Here is a 27,784-nt window from a genome sequence, read left to right on the forward strand (position 1 = left end):
CTTGATCTGTACGCTTGGGGCGACTTTGGAAAAGGAGGAGAGCTTTGATCTCTTGCAGATAGCACCGAGTGGAGTGGCAGAATGTGTTATATCTCCTTCCACTGACAGCACCTCGTGACCCCAAGCACACTGCTTTGGCCTCGAAAGTGCTAGAGATGGCAGTCTGCTGGCACCAGGGCGCAAAGGAACAAAATGATTCAAGGCTTGCAGACCGAGGAACATTGCTTCTAAAACGTTATGGACATCTTCTGCCCATATGTATATGGCACATAGTTGTGTAGTGACTGTGAGGTTCTGCTAGTGTGTATAAGTCTGTTCCGCCTATAGTTGTGTAGTGACTGTGAGGTTCTACTAGTGTGTATAAGTCTGTTCCGCCTTAGATTTGAAGGTGGAGCAGCACTATCAATGTCTCAAATCTTTCTCCTCCCAGCATCTGAGATTTCTTAGTTCTCTATTTTCTTGTTTGGCAGCTGGAACCCCATCACCAGGGGCATGCTCATCCAGTCCTTGCCAGAATGAAGGGACCTGTAGAGAGACAGAGGAGGAATACAGCTGTGAGTGCCCAGAGGAGTACATTGGGGAGCACTGTGAAAAGCGTGAGTGGTACAACATCAATAAAGAGGAGCTTTGAGTGTCTATTTGGGAGGGTGGGAACCGAGAAAATTGGCATGAAAAAAATTAAGTGGTGAAGAAATACCTGACTTTCAATACCTCTAAAAGACAGTGTTGCAACGTCTACACAATTTCACTGGATTGCAATCATATCTGGGATTGTTATCAAACCTAATAATGTTCTAATTAGGGCTTGAGGATCGTATCACGTAACATGTATGCTAAACATATACGTAAGGATTTTTAATTGGTGATCAATTTATTCATTTATTGGTCATTCAGAAACCTTGAATTTGGGTATTAAGAAGTAATTTAAAATAACATACAGTGCAATATAGCAGTACTTCTCGAAGTTCCTCCACCAAATGCTGTTACTTTCAGAGCCAATAGATTTACCCCCTGACAATTTCTATTTTTCACCCATAATGGCAAAGTGGTTTATTTTTTTGAAGATTTGTGGTTCAGGGAAAGCTTTGCTCATGTTGCACCAACAGTTTTTCAATTATTATGCTTTCATTGGATGATGTGGTTTCGTGAAAATATTTATTAATCATTTACTGACTTAAACAACGTGAAAACGTCTACCACAGCCTCAATAAGCACCTGTAGAGATTGAATTCTTCTGATTGATGGGTATTTGACTGGGTATATCTTATGTAGTCTGGAGAGAAAGAGGTATGTGCTAAGTAGAAAAGTAAAATGCGTCAGTTTAAATATGGTTTTGCTTGCAATTTCTTGTACTTGTGCACACTTTTTCCCGTTCCATATCTACCAGTGGCTCTTGTAAGTCATTCCCACAACTTACTCGCTTTTTGTTGAAGTTTTTTCTTGTCTACTTTCAAAGCTTGGTATATGTGTGAACTCAGCTTATGGTCGTCCCCCGTTTCCAGTAATACCTCCAAAGATACAGAGGTCGGCGGAGAAGTTGGACATTTTATCCGAATTCCCCTCACCATTCTAGACATTTCTCTGACATCCTTCCTCCGTCCATGTCATCAAAGAGCTTGACTTATTTGTTGAAATGGTTGTAGCCACCATATCTGCAATGATATGCTGAACGGGAACTTAGTCAAGACTACCTTAACTGCCGTTTTCCATGCCATCGTCACCTGGCATACCACTTGAGGACTATCTGCATTCAAGTTACCCCCCTTTATCAGGCTTATCGGTAACGCCCCCTCTCCCACTGATCCCATAGGCAGTCTTTCCCCCAAAATTATCTCTGAAAGGCAACTTCGAGGTGTGTGCTAGAGTTGTTTACCTGTTTAATATAGCTCCAGATAAAGGACACCGTGCGCTATCCAGCTTCGAAGTGCTTTCAGCTCCATGAAGGTGGACTTAGCAATTGGACGCATATTGTTTTGAAGCATATACATGTATCTGGGGAGAAATTTAATTTTTGCATTCGCTACCCTCCCCATTTTGGAGAGTGACAAAGTGTTCCAGAAATTAACTGAGGTCCTCAAATCTTGGAGCACCCTATATTACACTTTGGAGTATCACTTCGATCCCCACATGATGGAATGTATCTGTTTCTCTTTGTAAACCTGTCTCCTGGAGCTCTTCTAAGGGTTTCCCAGGCTGGCTAGCCAAGGCATACAGGACTGACATATTTCTGTTAATGTACAGACCAGAGGCAGCAGAAAAGTTAATCTGGTTCTTGTGGGTGCTGGGGGTCAGTGGATTGTAGATGTTCCAAATGTTGTAGAGTTTCATCAGCATATATTGACACTGTATGTATTGTGTTTTATAATCTGGCTCTTGACGACTGCATCACTTCTCTTAATCTGATTGCCAGCTTTTGACTGCCAGGCTAAACAGTAGGGGGTGGGTAAAGGCAGCCATGCATGTTTCCTTTTTCCGTTCTATTTGCCTGATATTAGACACCAAATTCTGACTCATGTCTAGGCTTTTTGTATCATAACCTTCCCGAGCCCAGTTAGTTAGGCTCAAAGCCCATCCTGGTGAGGACTTCAAACATATATTCCCAACCTAGGGTATGAAATGCTTTTTCAATATCAATTGCCACTAGGGCACCCTCTATCTCTGGCTTGTCCAAAATATGTGTGATCCCACTAAAGTCCATGAGCATAGTACACCCCATAATAAATCCTCTATAATCCTCGTTATTAGGGTCCTGATTACTCTTCGCAATCTATTTTTAGAATTTTAGATAGAACAAAGTTGACAGCCTATTCAAGCTCAGCGCTTCTGGGTCTTTATTTAGCTTCTGTGCTATGACTATTATGGCTTTCTTTATGGTTTCCAGATAGCTCCAGTGCTTAGCTCCCACAAAAATCTCCAGGTCTTTATCTAGCTTCCGTGCTATGTCTATTATGACCTCCTTCATTGTTTGCATATATTTCCAGTGCTTAACTCACACAAAAATCTCCAGAGCTAATCAGGAAGTAGGGCCATAAATTAGTGATAAAACTCCAGAGAAAACCCATCTGCTGTTGGAGTTATTTAGTGTACCGCATGTATAGCTGCAATGAGTTACTGAAGTAATCACTCTACACAGGAGAGTACAGGAACGCAGACTTTATTGGCTGTATGTCTCCCCAGCTTCCAGGAACTGACAAATGTCCCTGGGATTCAAACTGTGAAGTTATATCACTATGACAATGACATCATAAGTAACTCTGGCCACAAACATGACCATAGAGCTAAAGATGAGACTACTACAGTTACTTTGCGTCTAGTTCGGCTCTCTGATCTGAAGTGAGTGTCAGAAGCTTGATCATTTACAAGAATTGTGTTAATGAGATTTCACGAGTTAGCAGTGGTCATTTATATAAAGTAGCCAAATGCTGATAGAGTGCGTTGTTGGTGCTAGCCTGTGTTTCCACTACTTTTCCATCAGGTTTATTTAGAGCAAATATTAAGGAGGAGGGTCACTCTTTTTTAACTGGCTATGCTAAGATTGTCCCCAATTTATCTCCCTCTTATGTAGTTTTTGCCTACATTTTTTGTAAGGGTGGGCATATCTAAGGTGTTTCAGGTTGTCTCTACTGCCCTTTTATCCTCTAGTAGTTCTGTTTAATGCTATGAGCCTCCCAGTTTCTCTTTCTACAATGCTACTAGCTTGCCTTTGTGTTAGATTGTACCCCAGTCATTGCTTTATGCCATACATTTTGCTCATGTACTCCCCAGTTACTAGAGCTTTAAGGAATTTCCATTCAGTGGTCCTGGCATCTGTCATCCACCAATTACTTTCCAGATGATTGATAGATAGATAGATAGATAGATAGATAGATAGATAGATAGATAGATAGATAGATAGATAGATAGATGGATATTATACAATATAATGAAGCGTTATCGCAAATAGCAATTAAAATAGTCTTTATTGCATAACAAGCAGGTACATTTTCTCCATGCCAGCTTCTCCCTTCAACTGACTCCTCATCCTCCCCATTCTGGAATCCTGCTGTGGAGCATCATCCAGTTACTATGGAACCGGATAGATGCATTCCACTCAGGACACCACATCTTCCCTCTTTACAATGGACAACAATTGAATGTGATCTGTAACACATATTACTAAAGGAATGATTAACTGAGGTCTATAACAAGTCTTACTAAATATAATGTGATCTATAACATACATTACTAAAGGAATGATTAATTGAGGTCTGTAACAAGTCTTACTAAAATAATGATGAAGTACCACATCCTCCCTCTTTACAATGGACAACAATTGAAAGATGATGTATATACTATTAATCTAGAAACAGATAACAAAATGCACGTGTAATGTTCAAATAACCGGAAGCAAGTGGTAAAGATGATTCTGAGTGTTCAGAAAGTACTAATGTGTTGAATAGGGAAACATTACTACTGACATTCCATTTTACCCCACACTCCATGACATCTTTCAGGGGGTAGCAATTCTTTTTTTTTTTTAAATATCATCATCACTGTAAGAGTCAGAGTTATCAGCATTTGTTTGATTAGATACTTCAATACACTTGATAGACACTTCCTCCTTGTTAGGTTTAAACTTACAAGTTTTAGTAAAATGGCCAACCTTATTGCAGTAATTGCATTTGGATTTTAAAGCCGGACACTTTGGGTCGTTTGTGTAGTGACCACTGTAACCACATCTGTAACAGTTAGGAATTCTGTCAGCCTTATTTTTACGTTTAAAGTATTTTATTGAAAGGGTACAGAAACAAAAAAGGAAAGCCATTCATGCAATTGAATCGATGCTATGTTCCAAGGAGCCCATTTGTGAGTAGTGCTCAAAGTCCCCGGGCCTTGTAGGGGGACCCTCTAGGCTTCGCTCCCGATTACATAGTTGAAATGAAAAACAAAGATCAAAACAAGCCCTCCATACCCTTCTCTTTTCAATGAAACAGCCCCTCCAACTCCCACCCTTACCCTGCCCTCCCCACCCTCCCTACTGTCCCTCCCCAACCAGTGCCTTGTGTAATATAATGTGTGTACTTTTGCCCCTGCCCCTCCTCTCCCTCTCTGTCCGGTGTAAAAGCTGTTAAACCGTGTGTTCTGTCGGTGGTGTAAGTCTCAGTAACCGCAGGTATCTCGGGCATGTAAGTTCTTTGAATTCTGTAGCTAGGAGTGCATGAAAAGGTTGCCACAGCTCCTCGAATTGTTCCACCTCCCCGGTCATCATGAGTGATAGTTTTTCCATGCCCAGGACATGCCACAATCTGTGTAGCCAACCCGTAATGGAAGGGGTAGTGGTCGTGCGCCTATGTATTAGGATATTTTGGACCGCTGAGCCCAATGCTATGGCAATCTGCCTACCTCTGCGTGATTTCAGTGGATACATTAAGCCATTAGGGAGGCCAAGCAGGACATAAGCCGGGAGGCGGGGCATCTCTATTTCAAAGTGAGCATCTGTCTCGTCAATCACCTCTTTCCAGTATGGATGTAAAAGTGGGCACTCCCATAAGATATGTGTCAATGTACCTATTTGCCCACACTCGCGCCAACAGGTGTTCTCTATGTGCCGATTCATCTCGTGCAGCCTTTCCGGGGTATGGTACCAATAAGTAGATACCTTGGTAAATGTTTCAGTGAGGCCGACGTGATAAGCGGAGTGTCTCGCTCGATACCAAATCTGGTCCCATTCCTTATGGCTCGGGGTCCTACCTAATTCCTTGTTCCATCGCTCTCTGCCAGGGATATGAAAGTGGGAAGGAGGGGGCTGTAACATTTTATAGAGATCTGTAATGAGTTTAGCGTTCAACGTGCGCGTCACCAACCATTTCTCATATGGTAGCAGTTTCCTGTCTGCTGACTCCCTCACCTGTGGCTGTAGGGCCCAGTGTCGTACCTGCCAGTATCGCATTCTGTCTGTTTCGGACAGCTGATAGCCCTCTTTGAGGCTCTGAAAGGGAAGGACCCCATCTTCACCATACAGGTGAAAGAGAGCCCTGCAGCCAGTCGTTCGCCAGTGCGTAAAGGCTCCTGGTTCCATCCCCGGTGTAAAGTCCGGGTTGTCCACAATAGGCGTGAACGGAGAGGGGAACCTCGTGAGGTCAAAGTGCTTGTTGGTAGCATCCCAAATTCTCAGCGGGACCCTTGTGACATAAGACGCGTATAGGTTCGGGGGGCGATGCGATCTACGCAGGAATGGTATCTCCTGTAATGGGCACCCCGCCACCGCCTGGTCCTGGAATAGCCAGTGATTGTCTGACTCCCACCTGCTCCACTCGACCAGGTACCGCAGCTGCGACGCCTGAAAATATTTACGTAGGTCTGGGATGCCCAGTCCCCCCGACTCCGGCGCTAAGGTGGTGAGGGCCAGTTTCATCCGGGGTTTACGGCCCTGCCAAACAAAGCGGGACATGTCCGACTGCGTCTGCTGAATCCAGCCCTTGGGGGGTTGTAGCGGCAAAGCTCAGAACAAGTACAGAATCTGGGGCAAGACCGTCATCTTGATCGCCGCTATCCTGCCAAGCCAGGATATCGTGCCCTTGCCCCATCTCCCCAGTTCCTCCTTGATCTTCTTGCTCAGAGCCGCATAATTAACAGTTACCATCGTCTGCAACGTGGGCGCCAGCAAGATACCCAAGTACTGTACTTGGTGTTGCGACCAGTGCATGGGAAAAAGCCCCTGCAACTCCCGTCTCGTCGCGGGTGTCAAGGAGATGTCTAGCGCTGTAGACTTCCACATGTTCATCCTGAATCCCGCCACCATCGAGAAGGCCTCAAGTTCGTTAATACACGCTGGCAAGGCACGTCTCGGGTCCTCCAGTGTCAGTATCACGTCATCCGCGTAAAGGCTGACTGTATGAACATATCCCCCCATCCTCACACCCGTCGCATCTGGGTTCTGTCGTACTCTCTGGGCAAATGGCTCCATATAAAGAGTGAAGAGGAGAGGGGACAGTGGGCACCCCTGTCTAGTGCCACGTTCAATGGTAAACCGCTTAGAGCTACAGCCATTCACTCGCACCGCTGCCGACGGGAGCTTGTAGCAATTAAACACCATAGACCAAAATTTCTCCCCTATTCCCATCTTCTCCATCACTCGGTCTAGATATGGCCAGTGTACTCGATCAAACGCTTTTTCAGCATCGACCGACAGCAACATCCTCTCTCCAGGGATCCGGGAGGCTTTTTCTAAAATCTGAACTACTCTCTTGGTATTATCTACGGTCTGTCTTCCAGGCACGAAGCTGGCCTGGTCCGGCTCCACCAAACCTGGGAGATGCTGTGCTAGTCTAGCTGCAAGGATCCCTGTGTATAATTTGAGATCAACATTTAAGAGGGAGATCGGCCGGTATGAGCTGCACTGAGTCCTGTCTTTCCCCGGCTCAGGTATGACCGACACCGTGGCTTGCAAGAGATCAGGGGGGATAGCCCCAGGGAAGGAGAAGGAGTTAAACAGCCTGGTTAAGATGGGTGCCAATTTGGTGCTAAACGTTCTGTAAAAAAGAGTAGTATAGCCGTCAGGGCCCGGGGCTTTTCCATGTTTAAGTCTAGAGATGGCTGCAATAACTTCCTCGGTCCGAATCTCTCGTTCTAAGTACTCCGCTTGCAGTGGTGCTAGGGATGAGAGGGTCACCGTGTCCAGATAGGCATCCGGTTCCCGCAACAGCGAACTCTCCTCCGTATACAGCTCAGCGTAGAATTGGCAGAAGGCTTCAGCTATCTCGGCATCGTCGGTGACTGTCAGCCCAGCACCAACCGCAATTTCCTTTACCCGACGACATGGGTGTGCCACCCTTAGTTTGTTCGCTAGTAAACGACTGCATCTGTCACCTCCCGTGTAATAAGCATGTTTCAGACGTAGCGCCGCGTATTCCGCTCTGTCCAAGTCCAGGGTCGACAGGAGTTTCCTCGCTGCCTTCAGCTGCCTCTAAATCCTGGGGGCCCCGGTGCGGCGGTGTACCTGCTCAAGTTCCCTGAGTTTTTGCGTTAATTCTTCCCGTTTTAGCTGCCTATCTTTGTTTTCCGCCGAGGAGATCGCGATGAACTCACCCCTCAATACTGCCTTAAGTGCTGCCCATTGGGTTGCCAATTGGGTGTCGGTGTTATCATTATGAGACTGGAAGTCCCCTATCGACTCTAGTATGTGTTTTACCACTGTCTTTTTGAGCAGGAGAGCGTCTCTAAGGCGCCAGACTCCGCAATGAGCCGGGTCCGACAGAAGAGCAAAGGTCCCAGAAACCGGCGCATGATCCGAGAGAGAAAGGACGCCTATCTCAGACGCCGTGGCTAGATCGCGGACCGGACCGGTGACCATCAGATAGTCTAGTCTGGCATATGTCTTGTGTGCATGTGAGTAGTAGGAGTAGTCCCTATCTAAGGGGTGAAGCCGGCGCCAAAGATCGTGAAGATCCAAGTCAGCCAGTTGTGTTTTCCCTGTTTGCGACAATTCCCCAGTTTGTGGGTGACGCTGAGCCGACCTATCCACCGAAGAGTCAAACACCATGTTCAGATCCCCCCCTAGGATAATGTGTCTGTCAGGTGACGCTGTGATGTCCACTAATGCAGAGTGAAGGAAGAGCTCCTGATGCTCGTTAGGGCTGTAGATTGTCCCAATAGTGAACGGCAAGGCCCCCAACTTGAATCTATAGGCTAAAAGTCTCCCTTTCTGTTCTGTGAATTTGTGCAAGACTTCCCCCCTAAAGGACTTGGACACTAAGATCGCCCCCCCAGCTGTTTTAGTAGTGTTTGAGGAGAAGAACTGCGTGGGGAAGTGGCGTGACCGCAGCCTATGGCAGTCACGTGTTAGTAAATGAGTATCCTAGAGAAGACAGATGTCTGCTTGCGTGCCCTCTAGCAACAACAGGATCACTTTTCTCTTAGTTGGGTTGTTAAGCCTCTTGACATTTAGGGTCACTACTTTAAGGCCCGCCATGTATGAGTAAGACAATGTGACAAAAGCGGTGGATCAGGGCCACTGAGCAATAGACCATTAGCCAAACTGACCTGAGAGCCCCGACAGGGCGGTGCGGATGCATCAAGGGCACTGGACGGAACTTCCTGGACCTCCCCCCACCCAACTCCCCGGTCCCCCGGCCCCCAACTCCCCCCTCCCAGTCCCCCAACTCCCCCTCCAAACCTCCCCTTCCCCTCCCCCCTCTCCCACCCCCCCGGAATCTTTGTACGTATAGTCCCAGTCATGTCCCTACCGGACAAGTCTGTGGTATGATACCTTAGTGGACGTCCAGCCACACGTATCCTCCCCCCCGCCCCCTCCTCCCCTCCTCACCCCAAGCCTGCAACAACAGCAATGCTATGTCGTTCTTCCCCCGGAGCAGTTTTACGCTGTCAGTGCGACACCTCCATCAACAGCGAAGTCTCTGGAAACAGTTTGGATGGCATTTGCCATCTCGGCTCTGATAGTGGGTGAGCCCGGCCTCCGTGATGTGGTCATCATCCTGCGCCTTGCGACCCTTCGCCAGCCCTCGTCGGTGGTACGTCTCCTCCGTGGTGTGGGAGATTCCTCTTCTTCCGCGGTGATTCCTAATATTTCACACGTGTCCTGCAGAGACCGCAGTTGATGCGTTTCGCCATTCCATCTGAAGATAAGGCGGAAAGGGTGTCCCCATGAGTAGGGCGTTTCATGCTGCCGCAGGAAGTCTGTCGCTATCTTGAACGCTTTACGCTTTTGAAGTGTGATTGCAGAAAGGTCCTGATATAAGGCTACTGGGTGACCACGGAACGTTAATGATTGTTTTTTCCGCGCCTCAGCCATGATCTGTTCCTTCAGCGGGAAATCGGGTAGGAAGGCCAGTATGTCTGGCAGCGGGGCTGTTGCTCGCCGTGTCGGTCCCACTCTGTGCGCCCTGTCTATCCGTATGGGGAAGTCCGCAGCCTCACCCAGTATGTCCCGGAAGAGCTCCCGCAAATAATTGGCCATGTCCATGCTCTCCTCCGAGGACGGTATTCCTCGGACCCTTATGTTGTTTCTTCGAGACCTATTCTCCAAGTCCTCATTGTGCGATTGAAGGTCTAGTTGCTGATCTCTGAGGCGCAGTACCTCCTGCTGCAGTTGTGTAATTTCTTCGTCTTGTCGCTGCGTTGAGCTTTCCACCGTGGTCACTCTTTCACCCAAGCCATCCACTTCTCTACCTATTTCACGTACCTCTCCTGCTACCTCCTGTTTCAAGGCCTGGAAGTCGTCTCGCAATGTGCCAAAAAATGATTACAAAAAAGACCTGGTGACCGGGGGCTCTCCGGTTCCCGCTGATTGTGAGCCTCCTGCCGAGCCCGGCGAAGGTGGATTCCTGTCTCCCCTGGCCTGGGTCCTGCCGAGCATCTCTGGGAGCGTGCGGTCATTCCTTTTGCTGCCCTTAGTCCAGCCATTTTGTCTACAGGCCAACTACTCCTCTCCTTGACCGCTTCTTCGAACCAATGCGCACGGTACCAGCTCCGGCCCCCACTTCCGGGCAGAGGCGGTCGTCCCAATCTGCGGTGTACCGCGCTCAGCGAGACAATTATTACTCTTTCACCGTCATCCGTGCCCCAGATGACCAATCGGTGTCCCGGCAGAGCGCAGCCCACCATGCCCTGAGCTCCAGGCGTGGGGGGGGGCCTTGAGTCTCTTGGTGCCACCTCCGGCACCTCTGGGCGAGTTCGCACGCACTGCCCCTGGGCCTAGACCTCCAGTTGGTCAACTTGGGTCTTGGGTAGTGTGGCTCACTGGTTAGAGGCGGCAGACCCGAGAGCAGAGGACGGCCCGGGACCAGGGTTCGATTCCCGGCGCGGCAGGTTTCTGGACCAGGGTCAGCGGACTCGATAATTCTCTCGCCTCGGTGCCCACTCTGATCAGCGATCACACTCGGCAACTCTGGGCATTAGCTTGCCTCATCTTCACTAACGGCCCCACCAGACCGCCGGGGATGCCTGGTCTCACCCTGGAGATACCCATTAAGGGACCATCTCTCAGGGAAGCCAGGAAGGGTTTCGCAGCGGTCGAAGCGCCTTGGGACCCTACGGGTAAGTAGTGCGCTATATAAATGCCAATACATTCCGATTCGTTACACCTGTCCCAGTCAACCCCCACGCAGTATCTTCGACCGATTCCTCCTCAATCCTCCTGGCCACTCTCAGTCTGTTCGGCTAGAGCAATCACTGGTGGGCACCCAGACACTGGAGATCCCTATGCGGCAACTTCTCCCGCGGTCCGAATCTGGTGGTCCCCCTTGCCGGTCTCCGGGGCTCAGGGTAATGCTTCCCATCGCCCAGTCGTTAGTGTCCTGCTGCGGCTTAGTAGCGGTTTTCAGAGGGGACCCCAAGCTCAAGTTCTCTGGCTGTGCGTCCAACCCCACCTCGGCAGATTCCCGCAGTCCGGTTTGGGCTCACTCGTAGTAGGCTGCAGCTGCTTCCGTTATGCAATGCGCTGCTCGGCCCTCCAGCTGGTAGTCTTTGGAGGTCTTCACCACTGCCCCTGAGGTCCCGGTGTGCTCCCTCGTCCCGCCGGCCTCCTCCTCACCTCTTGTGGCGCCCCCGGGTGGGATCCACACCGCCACCGGGTCACTCGTGCTGCTCGGCCTCTCCACGGCCGCAGGTCTCCTCCGCACCGGGCCTCGGGCACACCGCACGTCACCCCCGGACAGGGTTATCTGGAGTGGGTCCCGGGGCCTCCCTGGTACCGGGACTCGTTGCTGTGTTTCCCGATCCTGCCTCTGCCGCTGGGGCCTCCTCCCTGCAGCTCTGGGTCCTCCGACCCCTTCCGGTCTAGGCCGCAGCCACGGCCTCGAGTTACGTCGCGACCGGCCTCCAGAGGTGGGGTGTCGCAATCGGCGGCTCGGCTTCACTTCGGGCACAATCCGCCTCGGCTGCAGCGCCGCAGACGCCCCTCCACACAGCTCCGCAATGGGCCACTAGAAGCTCCGGGGACAGCACCACTCCCAGTCGAGCCTCTGTCTCTGGCTATCCCCGCTTCCCCGGCCCGGGGTTCCGATGTCTGAGCCTTCGGTACACGGCGTTCTGATTATCGGCGGGGCCGTATCTCGGGCTAGGATCAACCCGGCAGCTCCCCACACCCTTCCTGCACTTTCAAGCGGTAGAGGGGAGAGAATAAGCTATTTTAAGGGCTTGGGGCCTGGACGGGTCCGGGAGCTCCGGGAGAACACGTCCTCCTACTCCGCCATCTTGGCCACGCCCCCGTCAGCCTTATTTTTAAAGGATACATCTGCACTTCTTTTATACGAAGAGGAGGAAGAACCTATACTATCCTTAAAATGGCTTTGTGAAACTTTATTGACAGATAAACCATCTTCTTTATCATTGTCCTTAAGAGCGACCTTGGCACACCTCTTCGACATTTCCGCTTTCCTTATTATAGCAAAAATCTCATTAAGAGGGGCGTCTCCACAAGTCCATAACTTTTCCTGAATAGAAGTGTTATTACTCTGCATCACTAGCTGATCTCTAATTAAGCTATTGTGGAGAGTGCCAAACTCACAATTAATGGCCAATTTTTTTTAATGAAGATACGTAATCTTCGACAGACTCGGATTTACCATGCTTCCTTTTAAAAAACTCAAATCTGCTTATCCCTACGCAAACTGGAGGATTGTAGTGAGCATCTAAATCCTCCAGAGCGTTAAGGAACACACTAGTACTATCAGCAGGTCTTACTTTTTTCTCCATCTGGTTAAATACCCTATTGCCTTCTGGTCCGAGACTATGCAGGAGCATTTTCTTCTTCCTAGATTGTGGAAAAGCATCGTCTTGTTCCTCCTCCAAAGCCTCTTTGTAATTTAAGAAATACACCTTCCAATCAGGCCATTTAATTAATGGTTCGCCAGGGTGAGGTAAAAAAAGAACAGGCGTATTTAACCCTCCTTGTTAAGCCATTATAAATATAAATTGTAACAGTAGTCTAATAGAGTCTAAATAATAAATAGTAATCAGTAATCAACAAATATATGCTCAAAATGTGTAACCATATGCAATAGAGTGCGTAAATTGTTACAAGGTTAAAAATATTGTAGGTGTGCACATCTCCGTGAAGGTAAATAAAAATGAATAATACGTAGGATGTGCTCTAAATATGGCGTGCACATCACCGTGTTAATGAGCCACCGTGAGTCACCTAAATCGCGGTGTGCATATCACCTTTGAAAACAATTAAAATATGAACACAAAGTACCTTCTATGCAGAAAAATCAAATCACACGAACGTCCACTATGAGAGTAACAAGAATCCAAAAAGGTGGTCACGTAGCGTCAAGACGTGACCTTTCGTAATGACGATCGACGTTTCAGTAACCTCTTGCGCACGTTAAGGAACACTGCAGGGAGAACAACGAAAAGAATGGCTCCCAATCGAACAATTCTAACTGGAACGGCACCACCGCTCGAATAGTGCGGTCGAGGTAAGCCGTCGTAGACGTTGAATACTTTTCAAAATGCGCAGTTCTGAAAATTACTTTCCACTGTGCCCATAAGTTGTGAATTCACACACAAAGGCCAATTCTTACAACATTGCATGCTGCACAGAGACCATTCAAGTGCGCGACTCCCACAACTAGCTCCAAGCAAATTCGGGGTCAATTTCACTAGCGCAAAAGTCAAACGCGGTAATAGTGAATTTTATCCAGTTAAGGCTAGGAAGGTATAACGATCTTTTGTAATAATAAATACTCACAAGAAAGTAGACGAAAGTCCTTTTTGAGGCATCAGAAGGTTAAAGACTTCCTCGTTTTAAAGATAAGTAAAAAATAAATTCATTCCAGCTTGTCAGTATTTTGTTTAAATAACCAAAGCATTATATAAATGTCCCAACCTTATAGAAAGGAAATCGATGCAGAGGATATTTCAAGTAGACGAAGAGGAATACCTCTTTTTAAAGAAAAAAAAAATTCCGAGAAGGTTCTACCTTAACGGTACCTCCAGGTCGTTGAAGTTGATATGCTTGAATAACATGTAAACATCAATAACATTTGAATACAAGTTCCTTCTGAAGTCGGAATTGCGCAATTGTCAGTGCCGCGATATTCGTCATTAAAAACAATCAGCACCACACGATGTGAAGATAGGAGATGCTTGGTCGGTAATATCCATCAATAATGTAACTTGAAACAGGTGCAATTCAATAGCTTTCAAAGTAAGGTTTTCACTTAAGTGCGGTGAATACTCGTTAGTAAAAACAATCAACACCACACAATGTGAAGCAAGGAATACAGTGCTATCATGACAATACTCATCAATTGCTGCAATTCCAGATGAAACCAAGTAAACAGCACTTCTTCATAAGACTTCTTAAGGTAATTTAATCTCAGCTTGTCAGTCTTTTGTTTTAAATAAACCAGAGCATAATATAAATGTTCCTACTTACATGAGAAGGAAATCGATGCAGAGGTAATTTCAAGTTCAAAAAGAGATTTTAAAAAACAACTTCGCTTGTCTGTAACGTTTTAAGCACTCCTAAGCATCATTTAAATGTTCCTAATCACACGAGGAAATCCATGTAAGGAGTTTTGACATCACAAAGAAGTTTAAAATTGAGGAGAAGGTATTCTTTGACCGGAGAAAATGAATGTTCATGTAAAATAATCCCAAAAAGGTGGAAAATAATGCAGAATTTGCCAGATCACGTAGGTTTTCAGTTCTTCTGCTTGTTATCTTCTGATCCCATCCTCAGTCGCCAAAATGTAATGAAGCGTTATCACAAATAGCAATTAAAATAGTCTTTATTGCATAACAAGCAGGTACATCTTCTCCGTGCCAGCTTCTCCCTTCAACTGACTCCTCATCCTCCCCATTCTGGAATCCTGCTGTGGAGCATCATCCAGTTACTATGGAACCGGATAGATGCATTCCACTCAGGACACCACATACAATTAATTTAAATCATTACACAAAATATCAAACGTGCTTACAAAAAGTAATAAAAGGTGATAGAAAAAGACTAAGTGCATAGTACTTTAAAACCATGAAAAGAAGCATTCAGGTATCTTTTGCTGAAGATGATCTATTCCCTGTGTTTCTTGCTTATGACCCTATATTATTTCTATGTTGTACACTGCTTCAGTCATTTCTTATGGGTCACCTGTGATTTCAACTTCGGAGAATAGAATGTTCTTATCTTTGTTCTATTCCTTTAATGTAAAACTAATGAATAAAAAAAATCTGGCTGTCAGTTGATTGGATTCCCCTTTAGCCGACTTTCTATCGCCTCAGTGTAGTTTTGTATATTTAAACCTCGGAATATCAGTAGCAATCAGTATCACCTTTACTTCATTAGTTTCCTGCACATACATGAATTAGCAATTTGCCCACACAGTCTGCAGAGTAGATCAGCATTACAGCGTAATCGCCCATAGCAGTATGCCTTTAGATTTATGAGTTCACATCTCAGTCTTACCAGTTCTATTTTTATGACAAGAGAGAGTGGTTGTTTAGATATGCCGGGCATTTTGGAGAGTCATAAAGAATTTTAGCCAACTTCTCATGTGCTTTCCTGCTCAGTTCGGACAAATCCAAGCTGGTCGATATAATTGTAACCTATTTTATTAACACATTTGCCATATGTTTATTGGAAATATTACTTTTGCATATTTGCTTAGCTTCTGGATCTCGGATAACTCATCGAAATATTTGTTCCAATTGGACTTGCCCTTTTTCTTTATGATGATTCAGAGAATTAGTTTTGGCTACTTTTAGGTTCATGCAGTATGCCAAAACTACAGCATTGATTGTCAAACCTTGCATTGTAAAATTGAATTTGAGGCGAATTTGGGCTGAGACTGTGGAATAGGACGAATTAAAGAGGCGTCACTAGCATTTACATTGGGCCTTGTTCAATGAGTTGTTCAGCTTACTTCTGAATGGAAGCATTCAAAATGTTAATATCTGCCGTAATTTGCATCTAACCAACTTGCATATTGCCGTCCCATCTTGACCTGTTAGATGTTATAACAATCTTTGAACTATGTAGTTCAGTGCAGAAGTAGTGGCCTTTAATATGTTCAAATGAGTTGCAAAGTGTCCTCATTTCATATCCAGACACCCAGATGTTTGTATGATGTTATCCTTTCTATTCCCATGGTTTCCAGGTACTATAGGCCCTTCTTGATTACTTTGCTGTGAAAAACTATTCTTTTTTATCTAGTGCTTTTGATTTTAAAGTTATTTGTGTTGCAGTAAGCAACCAGCACATCCAGGATCCTTAGAGCCCATAGGTGTTTGATCAACTAATATTGAATTGTTCTACCTGCTAGCTTTGGAGGAAAGGCTTTTTTTTGTTGTAAGTGCATTGTTTTGTTTTGCTAAATATAGATTGAAAATTAGTGGGGCCAAAATACACCCTTGCTTTAAGCCTCTATTTGTCTGAATCTTCTCCATTGTTGCTCATTTGAAGGTTACTTGGATTTTAACTCAAGTGTCTGTGTTTATGCATGTTATTGGTCTTGGAAGGGAAGATGTAATCTTCCACGAAACTAATGTATGCCATAACCTTCCTCTTCCTACACAATCACAGGCTGTAGTGAAGTCGATGAAGGCTGCATAGAGTTGAGGTCCTTTCCTTGACAATACTTGGTCAATCAGCGGCGTAAGGCAAAATAGGTTATCCTCAAACGAACTTTCTTTCCAAACTGCTGTTTACTTCTGAAAATCTTAAGTTGTATATGATCTATTGAGCCCTGCATCCTAGAAAACCAGGATATACTTGAATGGTCTTATAACTATTTGAAAAAAGGATAATGGATCCCATTTGATCCGAACCTGCTTGGCACTTTGAAAAGACACTATGCACGTTCTTAGAATGTCTCATTTGCAGGGTTATGTGTTATGTTTGAACACATTTGTTATTTAGGAAAGTCCTGCACCACAGTAACTTGTAATTACCTGATTGACTATCTTCCTATTCTATTTACCCGGTTTCTGTCAAAAGGCACTATGCATTTCAAGGAATGATTTAGGATTTGTGTTGGGTCAGAAAATTTTAACACGTCTCTCTTAAATTCCCATATTTATACATATCTGAATGATCATTGTTTTATTATGTCTGAATATTGATAACAAACTTCTGTAGACTTGATTCGGACGGCCTTGATGTGTTTTCATGAATTTCAAGTATGCTTTTGGCTAGTTTTATGTTCTCCATGCATTTTATGTATTTTTTATGTGTGACTCTTATGGTTTACTAAAACCGAATAAAGTTTTTGTTCAATTCATTCATTCCTGTTTACTTTGCAGGGATCAGATAGTTTCCTGTTTTCCACTGTTCTAATTCTTAGTTTAATATTTTTGCAAAAACATTTGCCATTGCCGTCCAGAACTGTAATGAGACTGAAGTTTTACAGGGGTTTTAAGTCCCTTTTTATGGATTGGTACTAGCAGGGGACGCTCACCAGCTGTCAAGTATCATCTTAGAATCCAGGCAATTCTTAAAGAGTGGAAAAGGTTTTTACCCATTTTTGTTTGGTTGATTTGAAGTAAAAGGATGGGATGCGATTGGATCCGGAAGCCCCTGTGGATTGCATGTTCTTCATTACATTATCCACTTTATGGCGTGATTTTTAATAGCTGGTCTGCACTTCCTAGCGCCTTGCAGTGTTTTTGTTTATTTTCCGTCTGATGTTATTAGTATAGTTTTTTTTTATATAACTTGTCCAGGTGGCTGCAGGTATGTTTATGGTGGTTGATTGGGCTTTTCTTGATGACAGCTGGTTTACCAAAAAATAGAATTCGCTCTAGTTATTTTAATTTTGCAGCTTATTGCAAAATGATCCATTGCCTTTCTTATGTTAACTTCTTTTTTCCTAAATGGTCTTCCTGGAGGTCCTTATTTCTTTTACTTCCTTTTTGTTTCTTTATCTTTTGTTCATCTGGTATCTTAGTGGCTTGTTCAATTCCCTTTTCAGAGTCCTTCTGCTGGGTGTTAGGCCTTAATTGATTTCGTATGAAAATGTAGTATCACTGCCTCTGTGAATAGCGATATCAGGATGGACATAAGCTCATGCAATCCATCTAGCATGCAAAGTCCATTATTTTGATATAATCTCCCAGATATTCTTTTGTTACATGTGTGTTCTGCTCACTTTTTGCTGTTGACCATCGGCCCATTTGATGGGCTCCATTTCTGCCTGAACTCCTAGGTGTTTTTGCTGCTCCAAAATTGCCCCACTCATTTGCAGTGGTAGACCTTTCAGCATAGTGTGATCACTAAACAGATTAGGGATTACTTTAAACTCTCCAGTCTGGTGAAAATGGGCAGTGGAGATCTACATGTAGTCCAGAGTATCTAATCTTTGAAGAGATGTGTGCATGTAGGCTGCTGGTTGATCTGACACCATACTGTCTCTAAGCATTCTGTAGACCCAGATTGTTCAGTGTATTAGCTAATACTTCTTTGCCTTTATGATTATTTTTCTGGAATTGCGTCTTTGCTGGCGGAATCTTCCCATAAGAGTCATGAGATTGGTGGCCGGCGGTGACAAGATGGAGGTCGGACTTTGAGAGTGCTCCGGGACCCCCTCCGTCATCCGCCTGCCATCCGCACTAAATAACCTACCTGACGGACATTCATCGGCTGTGCAGAGACCCTGGTGTTGCCGGCTGTCCCTCGGGGTCATCGGGGGCCGCTCCTGCCCGCCTTCAGATAGCTCTGCCCCGGGCCGCGGACGGCCCGTTCTTCGCAAAATGGCGGCCCCCATGTAGCGCGGGCCGAGCCTGTGCGAGCGGTCCTCCTGGGATCCACTGCGCTCTTCCCCCGGCAGCGAGAGGCTGGGGCCGCGGGTCCAGGGAGCCGCTGATCCTTCCCTGGGCATCGCGAAGGGTGGAGCAGCCGGTTGCGGGTGACCGCGGACGTCACCTGCGGTCCCTGAGCCCGGCCGGCGGTGACGACCTGAGCCTGCTGGAGGTGGCGGTGGTGACCGCCGGTAGGAGGCATTGGAGGCCCCGGGGAGCTGCGGCGGATGCCGCCTGTTGGATCACCACTAGAGCTCCCGCTGAGGTGAGGGCCCCGGGGGTAAAGCGCGAGGGCCCGCGCTTGCTGCCTGGGGTCTGGGCCTCTGCTGGCTCTCCGCACCTCGCCTCATTGGACCCCGGGGCCCCCTGCGGAGGACTGCGGCCTGCCGGGGGTCTACGAGGGGCGGTCCTGAGACTCGCCGCTCCTGCATTGCGATACCTCTGTCCTCCTGGCTCCCCGTGCGGGGCTGACGGCATCCGGGGAGGCGGTGTTTGACCCCCCTGCTCCGCCTGAGGGACGGCGACGCTGCTGCTCCGAGTCGGAGGTGAGGATCCTCCTATTTAGCCTACGCCTGTTGTCTGGAGCTGCCACATTTGCTGGGGTGGCCGCAGGGTGTGAGGCTGGCCCTCTGCTTCTTCTTGGACTCTGCATCTCACGCTGACTGCCCCGTTTCGACCCCCTGGCACAGGCCTGGGCTGGGCCCTGGGGCCACCCCCCCTTGTGGAGGTGCGGACATCCCTGAGACCGTGAATGGAGGCCCCTCGATCAGTCCTTCCGTGTGAGGCGCACCCACGTACACCCTGCAACCCGGAGACGCCACGTGGGGCCGGAGCGGAGGGGGCCTCCCGGGGGGGGGATTCCTGGGGGCCCTGTCTGGCCTGGAGTCGTGCGCCGGCGGTGAAGCTTGTACCCGCCATCGTCCCTGAGCCGTCCTGGTCCTGCAGCGTCCCGGCCTGGAGCCTATCGCAGAGTGACGCCACACCTGGAGTGGATTGTCGGGGTGCTGTCTGACCCCGGGTGGTCTGCCTGGTGCCTTGAACGCTATTTCCTCCCCCCCGGACACCCCGTCTGGAGCACTCTGCGTTGAAATAGCCGGGGCCTGGAGTAAGGCTCGACCACCGTATCGCGTCGCTACAACACAGCTTCGACTCCCACCCGCTCCTTCCCGGCAACTGCCGGTTGATCGTCAGCGGCTATGGGCAAACCCCGCGGCCCCCCGGCATCCGGCCACACAACCCAAACAAAGATGGACCAGTTTGCGACATCAGCTCGTGGGCCCGGCGGGGAGGTGGTGGCCGGCCCACACCCGGCCGGAAGAGACCTCTCGACCATTTTACAGGCGATCAACGCGTCCCAGGCATCCTTGGAGAATAAGATAGGGTAGGTCCGGATTGACATGGCCCTGATTCGGCAAGACCTTCGTAAGGCCACGGAGGGCATCACGGAGGCTGAATCCCGACTCTCTACCGTGGAGGACGACGTCAACACCCTCAAGTCGCAGATGGCCCGTCTTCGTTCACAGACCTCGGAACTCCATCGTCGGGCAGAGGATGCTGAAAACAGGGCGTGCCGCAACAACCTTCTACTCCTGGGCTTTCCGTATGGGGTAGAGAAGGCCAACACCGCCACCTTCATGGAAACCTGGATCCGCTCCTGGATGCCCGAGGGCAAACTCTGCCCCTGGTTCTCGGTGGAGCAGGTTAATCGCTCCCTCGCCCCTAAACCGCCACCTGGCGCCCCCGTCCCATCATCCTCTGTGTCCTCAACTTCCGTGACAGGGACGCCGTGCTGGGGGTGGCCAGAGAACTGGGACCGCTGCACTACCAAACCTCCAAAATAATGGTGTTTCCGGACTACTCGAGGGAGATCCAGTCGCAGCGCAGATCGTATGATGAAGTCAAGCAAAAACTAAGGACATAAGGCCTGCGCTACGGACTCCTATTCCCGTCCCGACTGAAGGTGATTTTCCAGACTAAGACCTTCTTCTTTGACTCCCCTCAAGCTGCTTGTACTTGGCTCATGGAAGAACGACCCCTCCTGCCGAGGGCTTCCCCCTGCCGTCCCAGCGGGCCCCGGAGCGACTGAGCGAAACCGCATCACAACCCAGGAGACGCAGGACCGGATCCCGCAGGAGTGCCAGCTGTCGGGGAGGGGGCTCCCAGTCACCGACGTCACGGTCCCAGCACTCCCCGTCCCAGTCCCAGGAACTGGGGCCTGCTCCCCCGCCTTTGGCCTCCTCCATGATTGACATGGGCAGTGTCCCTGGCCCTGGCGAGACTCTGAGGCGGGCAGTGTCGGACTCGGACCTATCCGGAAGCCCTGTGATCCGAGGTTCCGATGTGGACACCGGGCCCTGATCGGCGCTGCCACCGGAGCCCGCGGATCCATCCTGGAAATCTCTTCTGATGCTTACGCCTCTGACTTCACGCATAGACTCCCTTGGAGCTTGTTGAACTGGTTTGTTGGGGTATCTCTAACGCTGCAATCCTGAGCTCAAACACCTTGGTACGCAGATAATTGTCTATTTTCCTTCCTATAACTTGCTGTTAACACTATATCCGAACATATGGAGGGGGTCCGACTCAGCCACGTCCCGATCTCGTGGTTGCTAACCGTTTTAGTTTACGGGGCATTAGTGACTTGGTTTAGGGCGACAGATGCTTCCCGTTCTGAAGTATAGGGTGGGGGAGTTGCGGCCGAGGGTGGGGGGAGAGACCGTTGTCTCTCGAGACCTGGTTGTTGTTGGCCGTCTACGGGCCGTCCTGTTTTGTTCTCATGAGTAGTCACAGGTTCTTCTTTCATCTACAGTTGTCACATACACCCCAGTCCTCCTTGAGAGACCGTTGTCTCTCAGGGCTTGGCTGTTGTTGGCCGCCCACAGGCTGCCTTGTTTTCGTTCTTAGGAGTGGTCACATGTCCGACTACCCTCTTCAGATGTTGCACACACCCCTGTCTTCCTTCACTAGGCCCGAAAGCCCAGGATCTAACAGGGTCTCCCCTCTTGACGGGGTGTGCTCCTCTTTGCCCACGCTCCGCACGATAGACCCCATTTCCATCCATGACCCGTGCCTATGACAAACCCCTCCACCTCCTTTCCTGGAACGTGAACGGTCTCCTCGACCGTATTAAACGGACTGCGGTGCTGTGGGCAGCCCACCGCCACATGCCCGATGCCCTTCTCCTCCAGGAGACGCATCTTTTGGGCACTCAGTGCCTATTCCTGGCCCGACACGGGTTCGACCATGTCTGGCACTCTGGCTTTATCAGAGGCTCTCGGGGGTGGGGGGCATTCTTCTGCGGCGAGGGCTTCCCTTCACCGTAACTGACACCGTCATAGACACCCAGGGAACATACGTAGCGTTATCGGGCCTGCTTGAGGGTAACCCCATGAATCTCTTCTGCACCTACGTACCTCCGGCACTCTTAGCACCCACTCTCCGGCGCCTCACGCAGGTGGTTTCCTCCCTCCCCCAAGGCCTCTAGTCGGGGGAGACTTCAACGCGGTCCTCCAACCCTCAAGGGATGTGTCGGGCCCTCCCTCTGCGCATCGGCTTGCCTCTGCGAAGAGCTTGGTGGGATGGACCTCAGCAATGGGTCTTTGTGATGTGTGGCGAGTGTGAAACCCCCGTAGGGAACAGTACACCCACACATCAGCCGCCCATCATACCCACTCACGCGTTGATTTGATACTGATGCCTGCCACGCCCTGCCAGTTGGTGTCAGGGGCAGAGATTCTCCCCTGGGGAATCTCTGATCATTCCCCCATCTTGATCCACATTGGGTCCCCGTCCACTGGCCCCAAGACAACCTGGCGTCTAAACGCATGGTTTCTGCAGGATCCCGAACTGGATGATTCCCTCGACCAGGAGCTCCGACAGTACTTCTCCACCAATGTAGGGTCGGTCCCCTCGCAGGGAACGCTCTGGGAGGCGGACAAGGCTGTCCTCCGCGGAGTCGCCAGGGGCCTCGTACATGTCAAGCGCGCAGCCCAAACCGCCCACCTGGCGCAGCAGGAGTCCAGAGCCGTTCATCTAGAACAGGCTCAATTGGCTGATGATGATGCTGACTCCTCTAGACAGCTTGCGCTGGTACGGGACGAGATTCGACGGCTCTCCATGGAATCGGCCAAAATGCTCTGGCGCTTCTCAGTGGCGCGCATTTATGGCTGGGGCGACAAGAACAGCAAACTGCTCCACAATCTGGTACCCTACCCTAGAGCCCACCGCATCATCCCTGAGATCCGAACGGCCCACGGGACACACCATGTGACGTCTCTGCCATTGCGCAAACCTTTGCGCAATATTATGAGGCCCTCTACACCGCGCGCCCTCCCGGAGCCTCCCTTGCTGCCTTGCTGACCGACTCCGGAACATGCCTTCCGTGTCGTCCCAGGGAAATGGCAGATGCCCTAGACGGCCCTCTTTCCCCGAAAGAAATTTACAGGGCCATTTCCCTGCTACATTCCAGCAAGACGCCAGGGCCTGACAGCTTTCCCCAGGAATACTACTCTGCGTTCCGCGACGATCTGGTCCCCCCTCTGACGGAGATTTTCCGTCAAGTAGTTGAAGACGGGTCTTTCCCCTCTGAATCTGATGTGGCGACTATCGTGGTCATCCCGAAGACACACCCGCCTTCCCTGGACTGCTCCGATTATTGCCCTATTTCACTGATAAACACCAAGATTAAAATCTTTGCCACTGCATTGGCTCAGAGACTCCCGCCACTCCTGCAGGATCTGGTCCACCCTGACCAATGCGTGTTCATGCTGGCCAGGGGTACCTGTCACTGTATCCGTCGCCTTCACCTCGCGCTGGCCCATCGGCATCGGCTCTCCCCATATCTGGCCCTTCTCCTTGTGGACTTTGAGAAGGCCTTCGATACGGTGGATTGGGGTTACTTGAGTGATGTGCTGGAGAGGATGGGTTTCGGCCTTCTTTTACGCCGTCTGGTCCAAGTTCTTTACCACCGCCCTAGAGCCCGGGTGCTCATCAATGGCGCGTCCTCCGCCCCGTTCCCGATTCGGAAAGGCACCCGCCAGGGCTGCCCCCTCTCACCACTCCTTTTCGCATTGGCGATGGAGCCCCTGGCGGCGCTCATACGGCAAAACCCCCTCATCCAGGGCTGGCGATGGGACCGGAGCCAGGTGGACAAAATTGCTCTTTATGCGAACGATGTTCTGCTTTATTTGGCTGACCCGGAGCACTCTGGCCCCAGGTCTCTGAGAGCCCTTTCTGCTTTCGAGCAGGTCTTGGGACTCCGCCCTAACCCGGCGATATCCACACTGGTCCCCCTCCACTCCTCACGGGCATGCTTCGACTGGCAGGCAGTGATTCCCCTCCGGAGGCAGTTGTTCAAGTACAAGGGTGTATCCTGCCTGAGCTAGAGTGGGCCCTTAACGTTGCCCCCCTAGTCACCCAAATGAAAACCGATCTTAAGAATTGGCAATCCCTTCCGCTTAATCCATTAGGCCAGAGCGCCCTTTTCAAAATGGCGCTCGGGCCATTATTGGGTCTACTATCTTTATGCCCCAAGAGGCCAGTAGATTCGTGTGTGCTTCTTTGCTTTACTTATCTGATTGTTGGTGAAAGTGACTTCAGTTTGCTAAGTTCGCCCTTCACCACAGGTTTGAATGCTACTGCTTTAATATTCTTTGAGGATATATTTCTAATGCCTGGAAAGGCTTTGTACTACTTAATAATGCTGCCCCTATACAAGATGTCTTCAGGGCCACAGGATTTATTTTCTGGATAAAATGTTAAAGCACAACTCTCCGCCTTGTGTGAATGTCAGAATTCATCTTCCTTCTCAAGATCTTTTTTATTTTCCAATTTTCGTGCAACACTGTGGTCAGGAGGTGTGTTCCTCATTGCTCTCCAGCTTTGATAACCCAGATAGTTTCCAGATAGGTTTCTAAGGTCATCCATATATTGGAAGAAAACCTGTGTCTCTCAAGGCTTTAGTGTTTAATGCCCATGTGGAAATTCAGGTGCTCTGTCTACTTCCATTAAACTCTATCATGAGTGGCGTAGGCTCTGAGAGAAATCGATTTAGATATTGAGAAGTCTGAATTTGTGTTCTTAGGTCTTGTGAGATTAGGATTCGGTCCAACCTAAGGTATGTGCATTGAATTACTGAGTAACATTTAAAAGAAAACAATTGTCAATGACCTCAGACAGTGCTCCAGTTATTGCTGGTTTCTTTCAGATCTCGGGGCTGTTGGGGAGATTGAGCTAGATTAATTAAAGTTCTGTGCTCACCCTATGAGTAGATATTTGTTGAAAAGGATCAAGAATAACAGAATCCAGAAGTAGGTTTGTTTAGGGCATATATGTTTAGGAGGCGTATCTCCCTTCCATTCATTTTTTTAATTTTTTTTATTTTTTAAAATTGTTTTTATTAACATTTTTCATCAAAAAAGGAAAAGCTGTCACAGTACATCATTTGTTGTTAGAGGTGTTACAACAGTAGAAACATGCCAATGGAATGTATACAATAATCTGTGAACACGCGGATCGAAGGCGCTGATATGCTGGTAACTGATGAAGCGTGAGGGCGGGGGGACATCTGAGGGAGAAAGGAATGGAGAACCATATGACGGGAGAAGGAGATTGATAACACAGATCGTGTGGCTGCAAGGGAGAGGGGAGAACATATTCCAGTGAGGGGAGAAACAACCGGGGGAAGAAGGGGGGAGGGTAGAGAGGTGAAGACTGAGGCAGGGGAGCAGGATTAGACAGGCCAAATGGGACACATCTGCGGAGGCAGCGACGGGGGGCGGTGGAAGAGGGGGAGGGGGGAAGGGGAGGCACGAGGCGTGGGCTGGGGAAGCAAGGCGCGATATAGGGAGGGGACACTAGGTCAATGCATACTAGAGAGGCACCGGTGCTGTCGGGGACGTGGTGGCGTGTTGAGGGGGTGTTCGGTGTGTCACGTGTGTGGGCTAGCATAAATTGGTGGGATAATGTGGCCCATTCCAAAGAAATAGGATGTTTACGTTGGCCTTTTGCCTCCTCCTCCCGTGACGTGTCCTCCTCTGACATAGCCCATTTTTTCACCGCGCCCACCCATGTCTCGAAGGAAGGCCCAGCAGCCGCACGTCTCTGCATGGCTATGTTCCTTTTGGCAAAAAGCAGGGATAGAGCAGCATATTTTACCTGTACCTTGTGTGTCTGTGGCCTGCGAAAGATCCCCAATGCAACCGCCTCCCAGGAACGCAAGTCCGTGAGGCCTGTGAGGGTGCAGATGGAGTCTAGTATGGCCGACCAGTAAGGCTGAAGGGTCGGGCAACTCCAGAACATGTGTAGAAGGTGTGCGTCCGGGGATTGACATCGAGGGCATAGGAACTGAGTGTCAGGATAGAAACGCTGTAAGCGTGCAGGGGATTGGTAGGCCCGGTGGAAAATATAGTATTGTATATTTTTTAATCTTGCGTTTCTCGAGACTTTCTTTGGGAATTCCAGCGCCCTCTCCCACTCACGGTTGTGTAGTTGTCGTCCGATCTCGTCCTCCCAGGTCGCCCTCAGAGTGATTAACGGGTGGTGTGTGAGTTCCCTGATTGACTTATACAGCCATGTAACAAGGTGTCTGCCGAAGCCCATATAAAGGATAGTGTGAATTACAGGGTGCGTCGCGGGTTCACCCGCCGTGAGGTCTCTGTGTGGGCGAAAGCAGTCTACGAGTTGGTGGTGTGTCAGGAACTGTCCAGGTGCGAGGTCGTGGTCTGCCATAAGTCTATCGAACGGGCTAAGCTGCCCCTCTGCGAATAGTGTCTCTGCTTCTGTGACCCCAGCTTCCGTCCATGTGTGTACCATGGTGCTTGTGAAGTACGAGTCCCCTCGGGGCCACTCCACCAGTGGTAGTCGCGGGGAATAGCAAGGAGTCCCTGGCACCATACGGTGAATTTGCATCATCCATTGACGGGCCACACACACCTGTAAGGGATAGGTTTGGCGAGGCTTGGTGCCAGGAAGCAGCAGAAGGGAGAGTTCCGGTATGGAGATAGGGCCGTATGATGTGTGCCTTTCCCCGGAGTGTCTGCCAGCTGTCCAGTACGGCAGCCACTGAAGTTGCGCTGCCAGTAAGTATGATTCGAAGACGGGGCGCCCAGGCCCCCCTGCGTAGTGGGCAGCTGGAGCTTGGCAAGGGTTATTCTGTGTCGACCGTTTCCCCACACGAGAGTGCGCAGTAACATGTCCAGCTCGCGGAAGAAGCTTCTGGGTGGCACAACCGGTAGGTTGGTGAAGTAATACCATAGTCGAGGGACAGTGATCATTTTAGCGAGCACTACACGGCCGATAGGGGCCAGTGGAAGGGTTTTCCAAAAGCCCACCGTAGCGCGAATGCTGGAGAGAACTCTACGGTGATTGCCCTCATATATGTCGGCGGGTGATCGATAGAGGCGTACCTCCAGATAACGAGGGGCATCCGAGGTCCAGGAGAGGGTCTGCGTACCGATCTGGATTACCTGAGGGTCAGGGGGATGGTGCAAAGGATACACAGCTGACTTCTCCCAGTTCACTCGGAGGCCGGATGCCTCTGTGAACTCGGACATGGTCGTCCAAATGGGAGTTAGGTCCTCGGCGATGTCCCAGACATACAGTAGAAGATCGTCCGCGTACATTGAGACACAGTGGATCGTATCGGCTAAGGGGATGCCCCAAGCCACGCCCTCCCGACGTAGACGGATCGCCAAAGGCTCCACGGCGAGGGCGAAAATCAATGGCGACAAGGGGCAGCCCTGTCTGGTACCTCTCTCAATACGCAGCGGGGTCGAGATGTATTTGCCGAGCCTGACCCAGGACGTTAGGTTAGTGTAAAGAAGCTGAGTGTATTGTAGTAGGGTGGGACCAATTCCCGTCCGGCGGAGAACTGCCAGGAGGTATGGCCAGGTCACCGTATCGAAAGCTTTTTCGAGATCTAAGATAATGCATGCCGCGCGAGGAAAGGCGTCACCCACTTGATCTTGAATATGAAAGACCCGTCTGATATTCTGGGATGTGTTCCTGCTGGGGACGAAACCGTTTTGGTCTGAGTGTACTAGGG

General features: G+C 49.3%; 1 protein-coding gene across 1 annotated transcript in view; it reads left to right on the top strand.

Moving 5' to 3' along the window:
* Positions 1-27,784, top strand: part of SNED1 (sushi, nidogen and EGF like domains 1) — a 2,960,801-nt gene that overhangs the window by 1,107,242 nt on the left and 1,825,775 nt on the right. Inside the window, exon 10 of the mRNA XM_086944023.1 lies at positions 471-596. Within this exon, the coding sequence (XP_086800149.1) occupies positions 471-596 (126 nt within the window). The remainder of the gene's footprint in view (positions 1-470; positions 597-27,784) is intronic.

Source organism: Lissotriton vulgaris, chromosome 11 (genome assembly GCF_964263255.1).
Source record: "Lissotriton vulgaris chromosome 11, aLisVul1.2, whole genome shotgun sequence".
Classification (NCBI taxonomy): Eukaryota; Metazoa; Chordata; class Amphibia; order Caudata; family Salamandridae; genus Lissotriton; species Lissotriton vulgaris.